The 18,920-nt window shown below is 41.6% G+C and overlaps 1 protein-coding gene across 1 annotated transcript in view; it reads left to right on the top strand.

The window, feature by feature from the left end:
* LOC141099337 (beta-1,3-galactosyltransferase 2-like) overlaps positions 1-11,159 on the top strand; it is a 72,077-nt gene extending 60,918 nt beyond the window's left edge. The window contains exon 2 of the mRNA XM_073587588.1: positions 9,434-11,159. Within this exon, the coding sequence (XP_073443689.1) occupies positions 9,460-10,479 (1,020 nt within the window). The 5' untranslated portion in view covers positions 9,434-9,459 and the 3' untranslated portion in view covers positions 10,480-11,159. The remainder of the gene's footprint in view (positions 1-9,433) is intronic.
* Positions 11,160-18,920: the final 7,761 nt, after the last annotated feature.

Here is an 18,920-nt window from a genome sequence, read left to right on the forward strand (position 1 = left end):
GTGACATTAACCCCACAAATATGAACCCCACTTGCCACCGCTACAGGGCAAGTGGGAAAGGCCAGGCAAAGCGCATCTAATTGATGTGCCTTTTCTGGGTGGCTATGGGCTGCTATTTTTAGGCTGGGGGGACAATATCTATGGCCAAGATGCCAAGATGCGACTGTCCAGGCTGAGAACTACGGGTGACTGAATTGCTGTGAGTGCAGCCTCCGTGACCGGTGGTGATGTCATTGAGGTTAGGTCCGGTCACTGAGGCTCCGTTCCCAGCCAGGATGAACTGCGGTGACCTCTGTGAAATCCCTACTAGCACCGTGAGAAAAACAGAACCTCAGTGACCGGACGTAACCTCAATGACCTCACTACCGGTCTCTGAGGCTGCACTCGCAGCAACTCATTCACCAGTGGTATTCAGCCTGGACGGTTGTCATCTTGGCACCGTCCAGGTTGAAAACTGTTTATCCCCCAGACATGGATTATGGCATGAGACTGAACGATGGACAGGTATGGCATATTGTTGTTTTTTTATTTTAGTTTTATTACAGGAGATCGAGAGCTTCAGTGGAATTAGGCGAGGTCGCAAGTATGGTTTAATAAAAATTAGTAAAGGAGTCTTTGTCATTCTTTCAAATAAAGGACTTTACTAAGCCATGGGCTTGATGTCATCTGACAATAAAAGGGTGGCATCAACCCCCCAACTATTACCCCACTTGCCATTGCTAAACGGCAAGTGGCAAGAGCCGGGCAAAGCACCAGAACTGGCGCATCTAATAGATGTGCCTTTTCTGGCCAGCTGCGGGCTGTTGTTTTTAGGCTGGGGGGCCAATATCCATGGCCCCTTACCAGCCTGAGAATATCAGCACCCAGCTGGGAGCTTTAGCAATGCTGGTTGTCAAAAATGGGGGGACCCTACACCATTTTTTAAAATTATTTATTTAAATAATTAAAAAAACAGCAGGGGGATCTGTTATGAATGAGTCACCGAAGGAGGAAAAAACAAAAATACAGCTAAGTCCAGAAAACCGGAGAGGTTGGTAGCTATCGGATTGCAGACCCCTGATCCTATCCACAACAACTAACAGTAGTGGTGGGGGGTTCCTAAGATGCCCTAGACCCCTCGATCACAGCCGGAGAACTAAATAGGCCTAAAGAAAGAAAGGGGAAATCTAAACTGCCCCAGAGCAGACCCCAAAGCAATAGGCAGCCCACAACATATAATGACGGTGAAGCAAGATGAAAACACTAACACAGATAGAAAGATAGGTTGAGCAAACGATGGGGCCCAAGCTAACTGAAAAGGACAGGATAGAAAAGCTGCTGTCTGCAATCCGCAAAAAACCCTACCAAAAAATGTCCCAACCGTCTGATAGGAAAAACAGGCCCTGAAGTCGCTAGGACTTCAAAAAGACTATATCAGCACTCAGGTAAATTCTGAAGACAGAGCAAAGAGACAAACTGATAAGAGACAAAAATGGAACTCAGCACACCCCCGACCGGGGATGGCTGAACTCCAAAAAACAAGGTAAACAAAACAAAACTAATAAGTTCACTAGCAGAGCAAAAACTTATCTTTGGGAAGCAGGAATCAGACTGGTCTCCAAGAATCCAGCAGAGAAATCACCAGCGACTCAGAAGGGTGTCAGCTGCCTTATATCCAGTCAGAATTTCCTGTTACCCAGTCATCATCTACCAGATCAGGTGTTTGGTAATCAGCCTCACTACCTTCCTTCACCAGAAGAGGGAGTTCATCAGACATCGACGGTGAAGGGGAAAATTAACTCACAACAGGGATCCCTCTATTCTTGATAACTAGCCTTGCTGAAGCTGACAGCTCTGGAGCAGCTAATGAATACTCCTATCAGCCGCTCCTGCTCTCACTGTAATTAGCGGCAGCAGGTGTCAGATGATAGGATCAGTCGTCCCATCAGCTGACATCAGTGACCGGAGGTAAACTTTTTACCTGTGATCACAGCTGAGCGCTCACGGTGTCTTTTTACAGCATGAGAACAGCGGCTCTGACTGGCGGGGATGACATCACCACCGATCAGAAGCAGTGTTTGCTACTCTATCATGCACAACCCCCAGAGCCCTTCCTCCTAACTGCTCAGCTCTCCTCCTCCAAAACCAACTTCTCCATCCTAACAGAAGATCGACTCTCCATGCTACTCTCAAGATCACATCTCACCACCTGTCCACTTAACGCGATCCCATTCCACTTCATCCCAAAACCTCACCGCAGTCTTCATCCCAACCCTAACCCATCTCTTCAACCTATCACTAACAACTGGTGTTTTCCCCTCAGGATTTAAACGTGCCTCAATCACACCTATTCTCAAAAAGCCCTCTCTTGATCCATCCTCTGCATCTAACTATCACCCCATATCACTTCTGCCCTATGCCTCAAAACTACTGGAACAACACGTCCTTCTTGAACTGTCCTCCCACCTCGACTGTTTACAATCTGGCTTCTGAACGCATCACTCCACTGAAACTGCCCTAACTAAAGTCACCAATGACTGCCAAAGCCAAGTGACACTACTCTGTACTCCTCCTCCTGGACCTGTGTTCTGCCTTTGACACAGTGGACCAATCCCTGTTACTACAGACCCTCTCATCTCTCGGCATCACTGACTTGGCCCTGTCTTGGATCTCGTCATGCTTAACAGACTGGACATTCAACATCTCCCACTTGCACACCACCTCCTCACCTCGCCCCTACCTGTCCCCGCACTATTTCCTGGCCTTTTCCCTCTGTCAATCCTTGCACTGGGTCCCCATTACCCAAAGACTCCAGTTCAAAACCCTAACCATGGCGTACAAAGCCATCCACAACCTGTGTCCTCCATACATCTGTGAACTCATCTCCCGGTACTTACCTGCACACAACTTCCGATCCTAACAAGATCTCCTTCTCTACTCTCCTCTTATCTCCTCTTCTCACAATCGCATACGTGATTTCTCCCGTGCATCACTCTACTCTGGAATTCTCTACCACAACATATCAGACTCTTACCTACCATGGAAATCTTCAAAAAGAACCTGAAGACCTACCTCTTCTGACAAGCCTACAACCTGCAGTAACCACCGATCAACCAAACCACTGTACAACCAGCTCTACCCTCACCTACTGTATCCTCACCCATCCCTTGTAGATTGTGAGCCCTCGCGGGCAGGGTCCTCTCTCATCCTGTACCAGTCGTGACTTGTTTTGCTTAAGATTATTGGACTTGTTTTTATTATGTATACCCCTCCTCACATGTAAAGCGCCATGGAATAAATGGCGCTATAATAATAATAATAATAATAATAATAATAATCAGGACAACCACCTGAAGCATATGTCGAGATTGGCAAAGAAATGGTTTAAAGACAATGACGTAGAGGTGCTAGATTGGCCCCCACAGTCCCCAGACCTCAACCCAATTGAACACTTGTTGGTAGTGAAGAAAAATCTGTATACATACCCAAGTCTGTTGACAAGTGTGCACCAACTTTGAGAATGTGTAGTTGAGACCTGGGATCAGATTTCGATCGATACATGCTTGAGTGAGACAGCGAGCAGCCCAGAAGGATTCAGGCAGTGGTGAAAGCCAAAGGTGGATTTACAAAATAATATAAATTAAAATTTAGATTTTTAGGTGCAAAATAGTAACAATGCAGTGACATAATCATATGTTAATAACAGAAAACTGACCGGCACATCAAGAACTAGTTTGAACAAGTGCATAACAAAAAAAACAGCTTACATCTCAAAATAAGGAAATGGTTGCACTCAAGTGCATTAAGGCATGTCAATGTGAAACACATGAAGTGTGAATAGCATAATGGCTATTGAAATTTAGGAAAAAACACATGAGATGCTTAGTACAAAATTTGGCCAAAAAATGTGTGCCCATCTACCATCGTCAAGGTAATCTCATGAATCGGATGGGTCTCTGACCTAACAACCCAGTATAGGTAAGTGTTCATACTGGGCAGTTAGGTCAGGGAGCCATCCGATTCATGAGATTACCTTGACGAAGGTTGATGGGCTCATATTTTTTGGCTAAATTTTGTGCTAAGTATCTCATGTGTTTTTTCCTAAATTTCAAAAGCCATTATGCTATTCATATTGAAATGCCTTAATGCAATTGAGTGCAACCATTTCCTTATTTTGATAATCATGTGTTAAATAGTTGCAAGTCAAATTTATGTATGAGAAAGCCAATATGATTGTCTATAAATTGATGGTAGTCTAACGATCAAGGCAGTAGTGGACGGTGAAAGATGGAGCCTGAAAGTCAGAGTTCAGAACATTGTTACCCTTTTGCTCGTCAGTATATATCTATCAGAAAACAGCGCCACACACATTTAGTAGACTGATTACTGCCCCTTCTCATGGTCATCACTGATAACAATAGATAACAATACCTTAAAGTAGTCCTTGTCAGACAACCTTGCAACCGTCTTACTCAGTTGCCAAGTCACAGTTTCTCACCCACCGAAAATTATCCAGCCATTTTTGATGTAGCACTATTAATCGCACTCAATTATCAGCAGTGTGGAAATCATCATAGACTGGAATAAGCCTGTAGGAGTTTTTATATTCTCACACTTGAGGTCGATGATCTATGCCCTATTGTTGGAAGCACTCTTTAATCACAAGAATACATTTCTCTTCTTTCTGTGGTGCCATTCCTCAACCTTTCTTCATAGTTGTGGTATTCGTGAAGATAGGCTGATACAAAATACAACAACTGCAGCATATTATGGAGCTCCGTACATGCACCATTTGACACTACAAGTTCCCTGGGGGGCTCATTAAGTGGCAAGAAATATTCACCTCTATTTGCTACCTTTACTTTACAATTCTCCTGGAACATTCCCTGAAAAATGGGAGACCTCACAGAGTTAGAAATTGTCCAGGTCCCACATAAACCCCCTAGAAACAAACATTTCTTGAAGGCTCCCTGTGCCAAATGTCAGACACACTTGAGGGGGCATGAAACTTTGTGTAGGGGGAAATAACCTCATTAGGAGTGTGGTCATCAATGAAAATTGCATGTGAAGGACTAAACGTTCTCCTGCTAAAAACTGGCAAGTATGACTATGGTGAGGATATTCATATTTCTCAGGTCCTCCTTCTACTTCTTCAGGTTGTCAGGCTGCTAGTTTGCATGTGTCTGACTTCTACCAGCTGGAACTTGTAAGCTCTCTGTATACACCCGGAAAGCATTGACAATGGACATACATTTTTATGCTAAGCTCAGTGTATTAATTTTCAATGGTGTGTACTTGGCACTTCAGATCTTAGTAATGTCAGTCAGTAGTATCATGATTGAGCATTTTAGAGCAGGGTTGCTTCTCTTACACAACGTATTGGCTCAAACATCATTTATCACTTCCATAGCACATCTGACACTTCACTAGATATGTCACACATTTGTCGCAGCATATACAGATAACACATTCCATGAACCCTCACAATGATATGATATACAACAGCAAATATTAGCAGCAACATGACATTTGCCAAGTAATATGACAATTTAGGTAACCAGGTTGTGTCTCCATCACAACTAGGTCATTGGTAATCCAACATTAACACACTTGTAGACAGGTCTGAACTTAGGCAACCAGGTAGTATCTCCACCACATCTAGGCCATTGGTAACCCAACATTAACACTCGTAGACAGGTCTGAACTTAGGTAACCAGGTAGTATCTCCACCACAACTAGGTCAAAGGTGACCCAACATTAACACAGTCATAGACAGGTCTGAACTTACGTAACCAGGTAGTATCTCCACCACAACTAGGTCAAAGGTGACCCAACATTAACACAGTTGTAGACAGGTCGGAGCTTAGGTAACCAGGTAGTATCTCCACCACAACTAGGTCATTGGTAACCCAACATTAACATTTGTAGACAGGTATGAACAGCTAAATATGTAACAGTGGGATGGCAATAGAACGTAACATTTAGAAAACGATGACGGATCCAATTTCAGTTGTTATTTTGATTACAGGGTGAGAAACTTTACAAAGTGATATACTTAGATGCTGAAAAGCCATTTGATCGCTTGAATTGGAATTATTTAAATTGTACTCTACAAAAATTCGGTTTTAATATCCCCTGTATTACAAAAATTATGGCCCTTTATTCCAATCCACAAGCAAGAATTTATGTTAATAATCATCTTTCCACCCCTTTTAAAATTACTAATGGAACTAGACAGGGATGCCCACTTTCTCCTTTATTATTTGCTTTAGCAGTAGAGCCCCTTGCTCAATTATTTAGGGATGACCAAGATATTAAAGGAATTAGTACTAACTCCAGAGACTATAAAATTAGTTTATACGCTGATGATATTTTATTAACCCTGACAGAACCATCTAAATCCATCAATAAAATTCTAAATTTACTCAATGAATTCTCTTTTATCTCTTATTTTAAAATAAATGTCACCAAATCTAAAATTCTACATTTTAATTTAAACTCTTCTCAAATTCAAGAAGTTAAAAACATATCCCCATGGAGCTGGGCAGAAAAAGACTTTGTTTATCTAGGTTTAATGTTTTCTAGGGATATTAACTCTTTGATCTCTACTAATCTCAATGATCTTATTAATTCTATTATTAAGGATTTTAATGTTTACAATGATACAGGACTTTCATGGTGGGGGAAAAATTTAATTGTCAAATCCATTATTTTGCCCAAAATATTATATGTTTTTCGATCTCTCCTGTTATCTGGTTCGACTTCATTTTTAACCAGCCTACAATCTCATATTCATTTTTTTGTGTGGGGTAATAAAAGGGCTAGGATTGCTACTAATCAATTATTTAAAAGCAAACCACATGGTGGAATGGGTCTGCCCAACATTACAACATATTATTATGCTAATCTCATAAAGCAGTCTATTTGGTGGTGGCCTAGCCTATATAAACCATCTTGGATTGACTTGGAATTATTTTTCAATAAAGATACCCCACTAAACAGAATTATTTTCAAACTGCTTATCAAAAAGGGGACTTTCCCTATTAATCATCCTATTTTCTTAGCGATTTCGGAAGCTTGGATGAAATTATTCAGACTTAGAAGGCAAATTCCTAAATCAGAAATTATTAAAGTACTCCCTCTTTCTTTGATTGACGTTATTGCAGAGTTTAATCTACATCCACTCTGGGCTACTTGTGATGTTACCAAAATTCAAGACATTTACGATGGTAAATTTTTCTACCCATTTACACAAATCAAGGCCACATTTGGGATTCCCTCTTCTGCCTTTTTACAATTCTTAATCTTGAAGAACCAAATGGAGCTTTTTCTGCAGACCAAACCATATCTCTCTGAACCTTCTGTCCTTATGTTAAAAAATTTAGGTCATAATATTTTTTGGAGCATTCAATACCCTTATAAATGGTTTAACTTAGATCAAACCTTTTGTAAATCACCTTACATGATTAAATGGGAAGAGGACCTCCACCTTTCAGTACAGATAGACGATTGGGAAAAGGCGATTATAACAACGTACTCTTCCACTATTTCAATGACTCTCCAAGAGTCATTTTACAAACTATTATCACGATGGAACTATACTCCCTCTAGATTAGCCATGATCAACTCAGACAACTCCCCAAATTGTTGGAGAGAATGTGGACAGATTGGTTCTCTATTTCACATATACTGGTCATGTCCAAAGATTAGACCATTATGGATAGAGGATGAGTTCTTGGTTGGTCAAATTTTAAATATTAATGATTTTATTTTAACCCCTCAGTTGGCCTTACTCTCTATGGGCATTGATCAGTTCAATCCATCCTTAAGACAACTTATTCTTCACTTTTTTTTAGTTACCAAAAATAATATTGCTTTTTTTTTGGAAGTCCCCTAATATTCCCTCATGACAAGATTTAATTAATAAAACTTCTTTACATAAATCTTATGAAAATAAAATTGCTATTTCAAATAACTGCTTTAACAAATTTGCTTGTAAATGGAACCGTTGGATAGAACTATGTCCATAAGGGCATTGTTTTTTATTTCTAGTTTATATTTGTGTAAAATATTTTGACTATGTTTTTGATCTGACAAATATCTATCTGTTCTATGTATTTTATGGATTGATTGCATGACAATGCATTATTTCCCTTTCCCCCTACCCTTTCCCGGTTATTATTTAATTTTAATAAAATTTATTGGAAAAACAAAGTGATATACATCTTTTTAGTGGTGGCCTTCTGCTATCTATTATGATATGTGGGTTCTCCTTTGTGTAGAAAATCTTAGGTATGATGCAATTTGTGGGACCAGAGAAGGAAATCATTGAGTTGACTTTTTTTGTTAAATTTAGTAAATGGCAGTTACGTAAATTGTCTTTCTCTCTGAAGATCTCAGCTCATCCATAGACCACGGGGATAGCACAAAATTATGTGTATTCATATGGAATTATGTGCATGTTAATTGATTATTTATGGTGCTCTAGGAATGCAAAAGAGGAAAAACCATGGAAGTAATATCAAGAGAGTGATACGCGTTAGATAAAAATGGGCCAGAACAATCTCTCGTCAGTTAGATGAACCATTGCTCTTTGACAGCTCAAAATACATCTCACACTGCATTGGCAAAAATTTGATTTTTCAGACCATGATGTCATCATCATCAATTGAAAAAAAAATCCAACTTATTCAACCGGCATTTTGAATTAAAACTAAACTTAATCGGTTGGTCATCAGATGAAACAAATTATAATTTCTTCCACCAATCTAACCAAAGAATGTTCGTTATGGTTCAGAATCACAAATTTCCAGTGACTTTAATCTAATGTGTATGGGCTCCATTAGATGTTGGCAGGATTGGGGCAATGCTTACATGTCTCTACATTGCCAACATCAATGTTGGTAACTGGGTGATTACAATAATAAAAATGAAATGTATATCCTTCCTTAATTATTATTATTTATTATTATAGCGCCATTTATTCCATGGCGCTTTACATATGAGGAGGGGTATACATAATAAATACAAGTACGGTAATCTTAAACAATTCAAGTCACGACTGGTACAGGAGGAGAGAGGACCCTGCCGGCGAGGGTTCACAATCTACAAGGGTTGGGTGAGGATACAGGAGGTGAGAACTGGTCGTGCTGCGGTTTGGTGGATCGGCGGTTACTGCATGTTGTAGGCTTGTCGGAAGAGGTGGGTCTTCACGTTCTTTTTGAAAGTTTCCATGGTAGGCGAGTGTCTGATATGTTGTGGTAGAGAGTTCCAGAATAGGGTGGATGCGCAGGAGAAATCTTGTATGCGATTGTGGGAAGAAGAGATAAGAGGGGACTTCACTATATTGTGTAAATTTGTAGAATTTTCTGCCCACAATGTATAATTTGGCTCATTTTGTAACATTTTTCCATAATTTCTTTGCTAAACATTTTCTCTTTTATACCCTTTCCAGAAATTTCTCCATGTTCTACTGACAACATGAATTTCCGAATCCACTTATCGAAAATCTCCATTGCACTTTGTCTGGTTCTCATATCTTTGAGTGGATATGTATTGTATTACGAAAGAAAAATAGAACATTTAACCAAGTGGTTTGAAGATTCCATAAAATTACAGGAGAGAAATAAACCTGTGAATAATTTGACTTACCCAGCATTCAAGCACCCGCTGGCTCCTCCGTACCCGTTTCCATACAAGTTCATCATTAACCAGCCGGACAAGTGCAGGAACCGGAAGCCTTTCCTTGTTATAATGATCTTGGGAGAATGCTATGACTCAGCGTCTAGACACACAATCCGAGAAACATGGGGTAATGAAAGTCTTTATGATGTTGACGTGGTCAAGATTTTTCTGGTGGGTCAATCTCGTTTTTTTCAAGATCGAGTCCAGGATTTGTTAGAGGAGGAAAGTGATATCTTTGAGGACATCATACAACAAGACTTCATTGACACATATTACAATTTGACTTTAAAAACCTTAATGGGTATGGAGTGGGTGATCAAATTCTGTCCTTCTGCCAGCTATGTCATAAAGATAGACAATGACATGTTTCTTAATGTAGACAGCTTGGTCCATCAGCTTCTTAATCCAGATTTACCCGTTCGTCAAAATTACTTTACAGGAACTATTGTATCCAACACTGGACCCTTAAGGGACAATGGTTATAAGTGGTATGTACCTAAAGAAGTCTATCCAAACAACACTTACCCACCCTATTGCGCTGGTCCTGGATATGTGTTTTCAATTGATATGGCAAAAAAAATCTACGATGTGGCCCAAGAAATAAGGGTCATCCCCATGGAGGATGCTTTTATGGGAATTTGCTTATATGAGCTTCATATCCCACCCACTGAACCCCCTAGAGATAAATTTCATGGTCACAGGATTAATTATGATCGTTGTCATTTCAAGAACGTTATCACAGTGCACCATTATGCGGGAAGTGAGCTACGTTCTATATGGGCAGACTTTCAGGGTAATAAATCTGTGAATTGTTAGGGCTCATTCACACCATTTTTTGGGTACAAGTGCTATTGTGTTCTTCATGATACAAATGTCCCACTCAAAATCACAAGAACCTGTCCGATATTGGTCTGAGTGTTCATCAAAATTGGCAATGTAAGTCTATGGGTCCGTGAAAAAATTGGACAGCACTCGGATACATTTTTCAAGGACCGCTAGATAGGAACAGATAGAGGAACTAATTTTGTTTGTTTCTCATCCAAGAAAAACTGATGAAATTGGGACCAAACTCTGATGGTAAATCCTGACACACTGACCAAACTCTGATGACACTGATTAAAAAAGATTGATGAAATTTCGACCAAATTTTTCATGCAAAGCCCATGAAACATTTTTTTAGGGAAAAGTTGATGACGGGTATGTGCACACGTTAAATATTTGGTGCAGAAATTTCTGCACCATTTCTGCATCTCTTGGCAGGAAAAAGGCAGCTGCAAAAATGTTTGTTTTTTTTACTTGCGTTTTTAGTGCAGATTTTTCCTCACTCATTAGTATGGCTGAAATCTGCAGAAAAAACGCTGAAAGAATTGTCACCAACTCTACAAGTCGCAAATAAGCCACGTGTGCATGAGACTTCAGGATTCTCTTTCACTTTGCTGGAAACCCTTTAAGTTCTGTGACAAAATCTGCACTGATAATAAGCAGCAAAAACGCAACATGTGCACTCAGCCTTAACATGAAATGGACATGGTACAACATATGACCATTATGAGGCACAGTCTAAATTTGGAAAATATTTTCTCCTGATCCCTATTTTGGTGTGTTATACGGATGAAGAGATTTTCCCAATTTTATTTTAATATTTAATATTATATTTTAATTTATTTTAATTTTCCCATTTTATTTTTGTTACATTGCAGTCAGCCGTTATTGACCATACTGAATGGTTCTGAATGGTAAAATCACAGATCATTTGACTCTTAAAGGGTCCTGTTATTAGAATCTGAACTTTCCCATTATGCCTAAGTTATATGTAAGTAAAATCTTAGATATATTTTCTATTTGTGGGCCATGGTTCTCACAAAATAATAAATGACTATGAGAACAAGGCCACAAACCGTCCAGGAGAAGGCTATAACCTTATTTGGTGCCGATTGCTTGCTAAAATTGCGCACTAATGTGCTGAATAATGTTTTCACACATTATATGGTCGGTATATGACGTACCTTTGGTGAATAAAACATTTGAAAATAATTTTAATTTTTACTTCGTATTGCTTTACAAAAATAATTTGTAACAAGAAATGTGACCTTAGTGAATATTCTCTAGAGGAATTTGGGAGGTGGATTCTTATTTCCATATGGGTGGCATCCATTACTTATTTTTACCTGGCAACCTTCACGCCCAGTGGCTGCTTTGAAAGTTTCATAGTCAACCAAATCTAATTGGGGGATGCCAGAGCTTCCAAAAACTCCCTCTGTAACCTACCATCCAAGAAGGACCAACCATAAATTCCAATGTGGAGCCTTCCAAACCTAAGCTTAGCTGCGACAAAAGGGCTTCATCACTTTATATATTACATTCTACATCAGGCCAGGTTTTGAGTAGGTAGCTCAATACTTACTCTACAATGGTGCCAGTTCTTTAGATCTTTACTCACTTCCCCTTCAGTTCCTCAATGTGGCAGTCAAAGCAATCTTCTACCTGCAACAGTGAGCTTTCGACTGAGGCTCCGGGGATTACTGTACATTGTGTAGTGTTGTCACATCTTCCCAATGCTTCATCTCTGGCTGAATCAACCAATAATATGTTCAATTTTCCTTTTTGGACTTTGACTTAATGTCCTGGAGAAGCTGTGTTGGTGTTTTGAGTCTCATGTGAATCTTATGCCCTTGGACACTGTCATGTCCCATGACTTGAAAAGCATTCCATTTTGCATTGTATTGTTGTTGTTGCATTGCTATTAGAGATGAGCGAGCGCTAAAATGCTTGTTACTCGAACCAAGCGATTCCTAATGCTCGTTTCAAGTATAATGGGAGTCAATGGGAAATGTGAGCACTTTTACATCAGACCCTGGGAGCCCTGGGGGGCAGTGAAAATATTGAAATGGATGAAAAAAGTGCTGAATGGAAGAACAGCTTGAGGAAGACCCCTGGAAGCATAGCTGACTCTCAGATCGCTGCTGAAAACAATGGTGTCTCTTTTCTACTCCACTTTAAAGACTGACAATAAAACATTAAAAATCGACAAGAAATTGGAGTTTACAGGGAAAAAAGTTAAGAAACATTAATTTCTGTATAATGGCTTGTATATAAGGTAAAATTTAAAAAGGATTTAAAAAGATAATTTAATAAAACCTAAACTTATTTTTTTTTAAATTGAAATGTTAGTATAATATATGAAGGAAGCAAGAACTGTAAAAAATGTGATGTAAGAGAGACTCAGATACACTCTGTGTTAGACGTGAAGAAGGGCCTCATATACATTTTGTTCAAATTGTTATGCAGTATACTCCTAGGCTCACAAAAACTATACACTAAGTCAATGCCTTCCAAAAATTACAAGCAGGGTTGTCCATACAACCTTGAAGCCACTAACTGTAGTACCTCATTCAAATATTGTGAACAAAGTATAGTTGTGGTACTCCTACACTCACAAAAGTTTTGCACAGTGCAATGCCTGCCAAAAGTTACAATTAGGGTCATCCATACACCCTTGAAGGCACCAATTATAGTACCAAATTCAGATATTGTGAACAAAGTGTAGTTGTGGTCCAACACTCATAAAGGCTAGGAACACAGTGCAAAGACAGAAAAAAATTATAAGCAGGCTCATCCATAGACCTTTGAAGGCAACAACTGGAGGACCTCATTAAAATATTTTGAAAGTGCAGTTGATGTACTCCTACAATCATAAAGGCTTTCCACAGTGCAAAGCCAGGAAAAAATTATAAGTAGAGCTATCCAGTCATCCAGAGACCCTTGGAGGCGACAGCTGGAGGGCTTCATTCAAATATTGTAGATTAAAAACATGTTATGTGTTGCTGTCATCTGGTAGTGTGGAAAAGTTGGGGCTAATCCAAGCTCTGTTAATTTTTATCAGACTGAGGCTGTCAGCTGTTGTGAGTTCATTTTCCCCTTCACCATTGAGGTCTGATGAACTCCCTCTTCTGGTGAAGGAAGGTAGTGAGGCTGATTACCAAGCACCTGGGCAGGATGATGATGACTGGGTGACGGGGATTACTGACTGGATATAAGGCAGCCGACGCCCTTCTGCCTTGCTGGTGATCTCTCTGAGGGATTCTAGGAGACCAGTCTGATTCATGCTCCTCAAAAGCTAAGTTTTCTGCTCTACTTTTTGCATTTGTGTTTTGGTTTTGTTCTGCATTGTTTTTCCTTGATTTCTGCCATTCCCTGCTGGGGTGAGCTGAATCCCTTTTTGCTCTGTCTTCAGAAAATACCTGAGTACTGATATAGTCTTTTTGAAGCCTAGCGTCTTCAGGGCTTTTTTCCCTATCAGCTGTTGGCTCTTGTTCTGATAGGGTTTTGGCGGACTACAGACAGCAGCTTTTCTATCCTGTCCTACCTAGTTAGCTTGGGCCCCATCATTTGCTCAGCCTATCTTTCTATCTGTGTGAGTGTTTTTTCATCTTGCTTCACCGTCATTATATGTTGGGGGCTGCCTATTTCTTTGGGGTCTGCTCTGGGGCAGTTTGGATCTCCCTTTCTGTCTTTAGGCTATGTAGTTCTCCGGCTGTGATCGAGGGGTCTAGGGCACCGTAGGAACCCCCCACGGCTACTGCTAGTTGTCGTTGATAGGTTCAAGGGTCTGCAATCCGATAGCTGCCAACTTCTCTGGTTTTCTGGACTTAGCTAGTATTTCTGTTTTTGCCTCCTATGGTGACTCATTCATAACAGTCAGCACTTTATGCTGACATGCAAAAGCGCCTGTCTGTCTTGACCCCTCCGGTGGCACTTAAAACCTGCTCAGACAAGATGCTAGCGGCAGGGCTGGAAATCATGCACTGAGGGTGTTGTTCCAGATACAGCGGAGTCACGGGTTGAAAAGAACCAATTTCACACAGTTAACTTTCTGGAGCTATTTTACTTAGAGATGAAATTATTCCTACTCAGTTTTGATATCCACACAAAGAGAACACATCAAACAAATATTTTGCCAGAAGGCTTTATCCTCTGTGCTGAACAGGTCAGCACCCAAGAGAACTGTTTCTGTTATATTCTCTACATAAATTTACCTGTCGGCGTGCCCATCTGAACCGGGTGCCGTTACCTTATTACACCCTCAGAGAAGCTGGTTTAATTAAATGAGTGCAAAGCACGGGCTCGCCTGCAGTTCAGCACAGTGATTCACAATCCTAAGAATATATACTTTTATTCCTATTTCCCAATCAAATATTCCCCTCCTGTTCCAATGTAATCTCAAGAAAACTAGAGGAAAAGTTCGTCCTTGACTATATTAAGAATATTCCAAAATTAACCATATTTACATACATATCAACAAAGGTGCAGTGGACAAAGTCTGTTGTAAGGGAACCACTGCTCTGTTTTATATTGTTCCACAGAGACTCCTCTTCCAGCAGACAAACAGGAAATACAAGTCTTGTCTGGGGTTCGCTACATGCTGTGTCAGCACCAAAGAATAGCATAGAATATTCAGTCACTAAACTGCAAGAGAACGTAGTCCGTAAAGTCAATATACCTAACTAACTATAGGCCTTGTATCTCTTGGCACCAAAAATATATTGTGATGTGTGTGGATCACCCCCAGGGCTGTGGGATTACTCGTTACTGGGCCGGTGTCTTAAAGGGATGTGTCGCGGTGGCAGTGACCCGGTCCGTGGCCCTGGGTGTCCATGTAAAATAGGTGGAATGAAGCTGAATAAAGTTTATAGGTAGATAATTCGTGATGCCACCTGTGGTACTCAGCAATGAAGGTGTTAAGCCGACGGTGCAGATCCTCTGGGACAGATGGTATAAGGCAGCAAAGATAAGATAGCTCTCCACAGGTAGAGCTGTAGTCCCAGGGCAGTGATAGTAGGTGTGGAGGGGGATGGTGTAGTGTTAGGCACAGAGATGTAGCAATGCTGAAGGGGTTGCAGGAAGGATTCAAAGAACATGACAGAGTGCAGTTTCTTTGACCTTTACTGAAGGTAAAGTCCAGGATTCAGATCACAGATGGTACAGGAATTGGTCAGCCTGGAAGCAACTTGGGAATCTCTCTATGCAGATGGGTTGTGTAGTCTCCTTTCTGGCGCTACTCTGAAGTACTTGTAGTTATGAATTACACTCAAGTTCCTCTTGCTTGCTCTCTCTTAGAACTCCACTCGCATGGCAGGCAGCTTTTACAGGCTCTTGCTCTTCCGGGTTCTGCTGTGGGACCTTTGGTATCCACCTAGCCTCGGACACCGAGGTCCGGTTAATGTGCTTCAGCTAGGGGTGAGCCTGACTTCAACTCAGTCCTCCCCAGCTCGTCTCCCCACATCTACACTCTCCCCTCTCTCTGCATGAACTGACTAACTTCCTTCCTCCGGACAACAGAGAGCCGCTCCTCAGCAGTCAGGTTCAGAGCTCCCTCTACTGGCCTGGAGTAGGAACTGTGCTGTGTGCTGGAATTACCTGATAGAGACCCTTCATTGCTTCCAAGCTTGACATCACAATTCCTAGGAGGAAGGTAATGCCACTGTGGCGGCAGTACTCCAGGGGGCGCCACATTCCCCCCTAGTGCAATTCAGTTCTCTCAGACTGAAGAAACATTAGTAAACATATGAACAATTGAACAATTATAACTGTTACAAGGTTTCAAAAATGAAAAAGTACAAAAACCATAGCTCAAAAACAGTCCAAGTGACGATTAGTTCATGTGTCATTGTCCATGGTCCAATTCCTGAGCAGTTGGTAACTATATACAAGTTGAGTCCTGGACACACATAGTCCTGTGGCCCAATTGTCCATCAAAAATAAAATAGGATTATTCAAAAGTTCTTACAGAGTCTCTGTAGACACATATTCTTGAAAAGTTGCATATTTACATTTCATATTTACATTTACCATCTAAATAACTTATTTATATACTGAACCTTATGGGTGGTATACCTTGGGTACTATGGACATACCTACATAGCACTGGTGTTGTTGGGGACTTTACTGGATTCCTTATGCTAACTACCACTGGCTACACTACTGGTGGTTCTGTGTAGCACAGGGATACTAGATTTCCTAGGACCACTTCTACTCACTGTGGGCATGACAGATTCACCACTGGCAGGGCGAGGATTCTCTTGCTCCACTGCTGGTGTGGCATCCTCTGCCTGTACTTGCTGATTTTCAGGGTGGTCTTTAGTCACTTCTACTTCTTGCACTACCAGTTGGGGAAAGGTCAAATCTGGCACTACTATTGCCTGATTCACTCTAGTCCAGTTTGCAGGGAATTCTCCAAGTACAGTGCTGACCTTTTTCTCTTCTTCCTCTATGGGCTGAAGGTTGTTTTGCTCTTCCATCCCTTCCTTTAGTTGGTCAAGGCACAGCTTAAAATGATCCCTCGACACTGCTGATGAGGTTTCTCCTCCCTCCTTACTGATAAGACACATCTTGGTGTTGTCAAAGTTTGATGGTAGGACGGTATAGGGTTCAGCCTCCCATTGGTCATCCAATTTATGCATCCTCCTTTTCCTCTTTAGGAACTGTTGTCCTTGCGACAAGGGCACTGCAGGTGCATGTTGATTGTAATTCTTTTCCTGCTTTTGTCTTGCCTGAGCCAGACTCTTTACTACGCATACTTGCACTCTGCGGTACTGCTGCTGCAACTCTGTATCCCAGTCAGCATCTGGTGATGTTACCTCAGGTGTGAGGACTCCAATATCCAAATCAATAGGCAACTTGCCAGGCCTTGCTCTCATTAAGTAGGCTGGTGTGCAGTTGGTGGAATTCACAGGAATGTGATTGCAGAGGACTACCAGATCTGGCAACTTCTCTGGCCACAGATTCCTCTCTTCCAAAGCCAAGGTCTTCAGTAGATCGATCACCTCTTGATTCATCTTTTCACACATGCCATTGGTCTGTGGATGGTACGGAGTTGTCCTGATCTTCTTGCAACCATACAACTTACAGAATTCCTGGAACACTTCTGCCTCAAAGGCTGGACCTTGGTCTGTAAGCACTCGCTCGGGGTACCCGTGTGGCTGACAAAAGTGCTGTTGGAATGCTCTAGCTGCTGTCCTGGCTGTTTGATCCTTAACAGGCATGACTACCGGGAATCTTGAGTAGTGGTCAACGATGGTAAGAGCATAAACATAGCCTGAACGGCTTGGGACCAGCTTCACATGGTCTAGGGCGACCAACTCAAGTGGCAGTTTGGTTATTATTGGCTGCAAGGGAGCTCGCTCGCTGTAACGGTCCTTTCTGCGTAGGTTGCATTGTCCACACTCCCTGCACCAATTTTCAATGGCCTTCCTCATACCAGTCTAGTAAAATCTCTGCTGGAGCAAGGCCTCCAACTTCTTCCATCCGAAGTGTGCTGTTCCATTGTGGTATGCCTCCAAGACCATTGATGCCTTCCTCTTTGGGACTATTACCTGCCAGACCAGCTCGTGAGTACGGGCATCGATACTCCTCCGACACAGCTTTCCCTCATAGATGAACAGTCTGCCCCTCTCCTTCCACAACTGTTGGGTTTCTTCAGGAGCATCTGGACCTGGGCGTGAGTCAGCTTGTGTCAGTAGCTCCTTTACCAGTCGGACTGCAGGGTCGCTATCCTGCATTTCTGCCCACTCATGACGAGGCAATAGATTTAAGGTGGCCTCTTTCACGATATAGCGTTTATTTCTCACTCCTTGGGCTCGTTGGGCCACAATTGGCCTGTGAAAAGCAGGTAGCTCAATTTCTTCGAGTGCTTCAGGATCCTCTCCCCCATCTGGCAGATTGGACATTCTGGACAGTGCATCAGCATTGGCATTCTTGTGCCCCACTCGGTATTTGATGGTAAATTCATAGTTAGACAGCCGGGCCATCCATCGCTGCTCCGGTGCACCTAGTTTTGCAGTTTCCAGGTGAGTCAGCGGGTTGTTGTCCGTGAAGATGGTAAACTTGGCTGCAGCTTGGTAATGTTTGAATCGTTCAATCACGGCTCAGACTATGACGAGGAACTCCAGTTTAAAGGTACTGTAGTTGTCAGGGTTCCTTTCAGTGGGACAAAGCTTCCTGCTGGCATAGGAGATCACTCTTTCTTTGCCATTCTGTACCTGTGACAGAAATGCTCCCAGTCCCACATTGCTGGCATCAGAATAAAGAACAAATGGTTGATCATAATCTGGGTAGGTCAGAACTTCATCTCCCGTGAGAGCCATTTTCAGTCGAGTGAAGGACCTTTCCAGTTCCTCATTCCATTCAAATGTGGGACTCTTCTTTCTGGCCTTCTTGGGCTGGCCCACTAGGAGATTTTGCATTGGTGTGGCTATCTG

The sequence above is a fragment of the Dendrobates tinctorius genome, unplaced genomic scaffold, assembly GCF_039654945.1.
Source record: "Dendrobates tinctorius isolate UK_male_01 unplaced genomic scaffold, ASM3965494v1 ptg000099l, whole genome shotgun sequence".
Classification (NCBI taxonomy): Eukaryota; Metazoa; Chordata; class Amphibia; order Anura; family Dendrobatidae; genus Dendrobates; species Dendrobates tinctorius.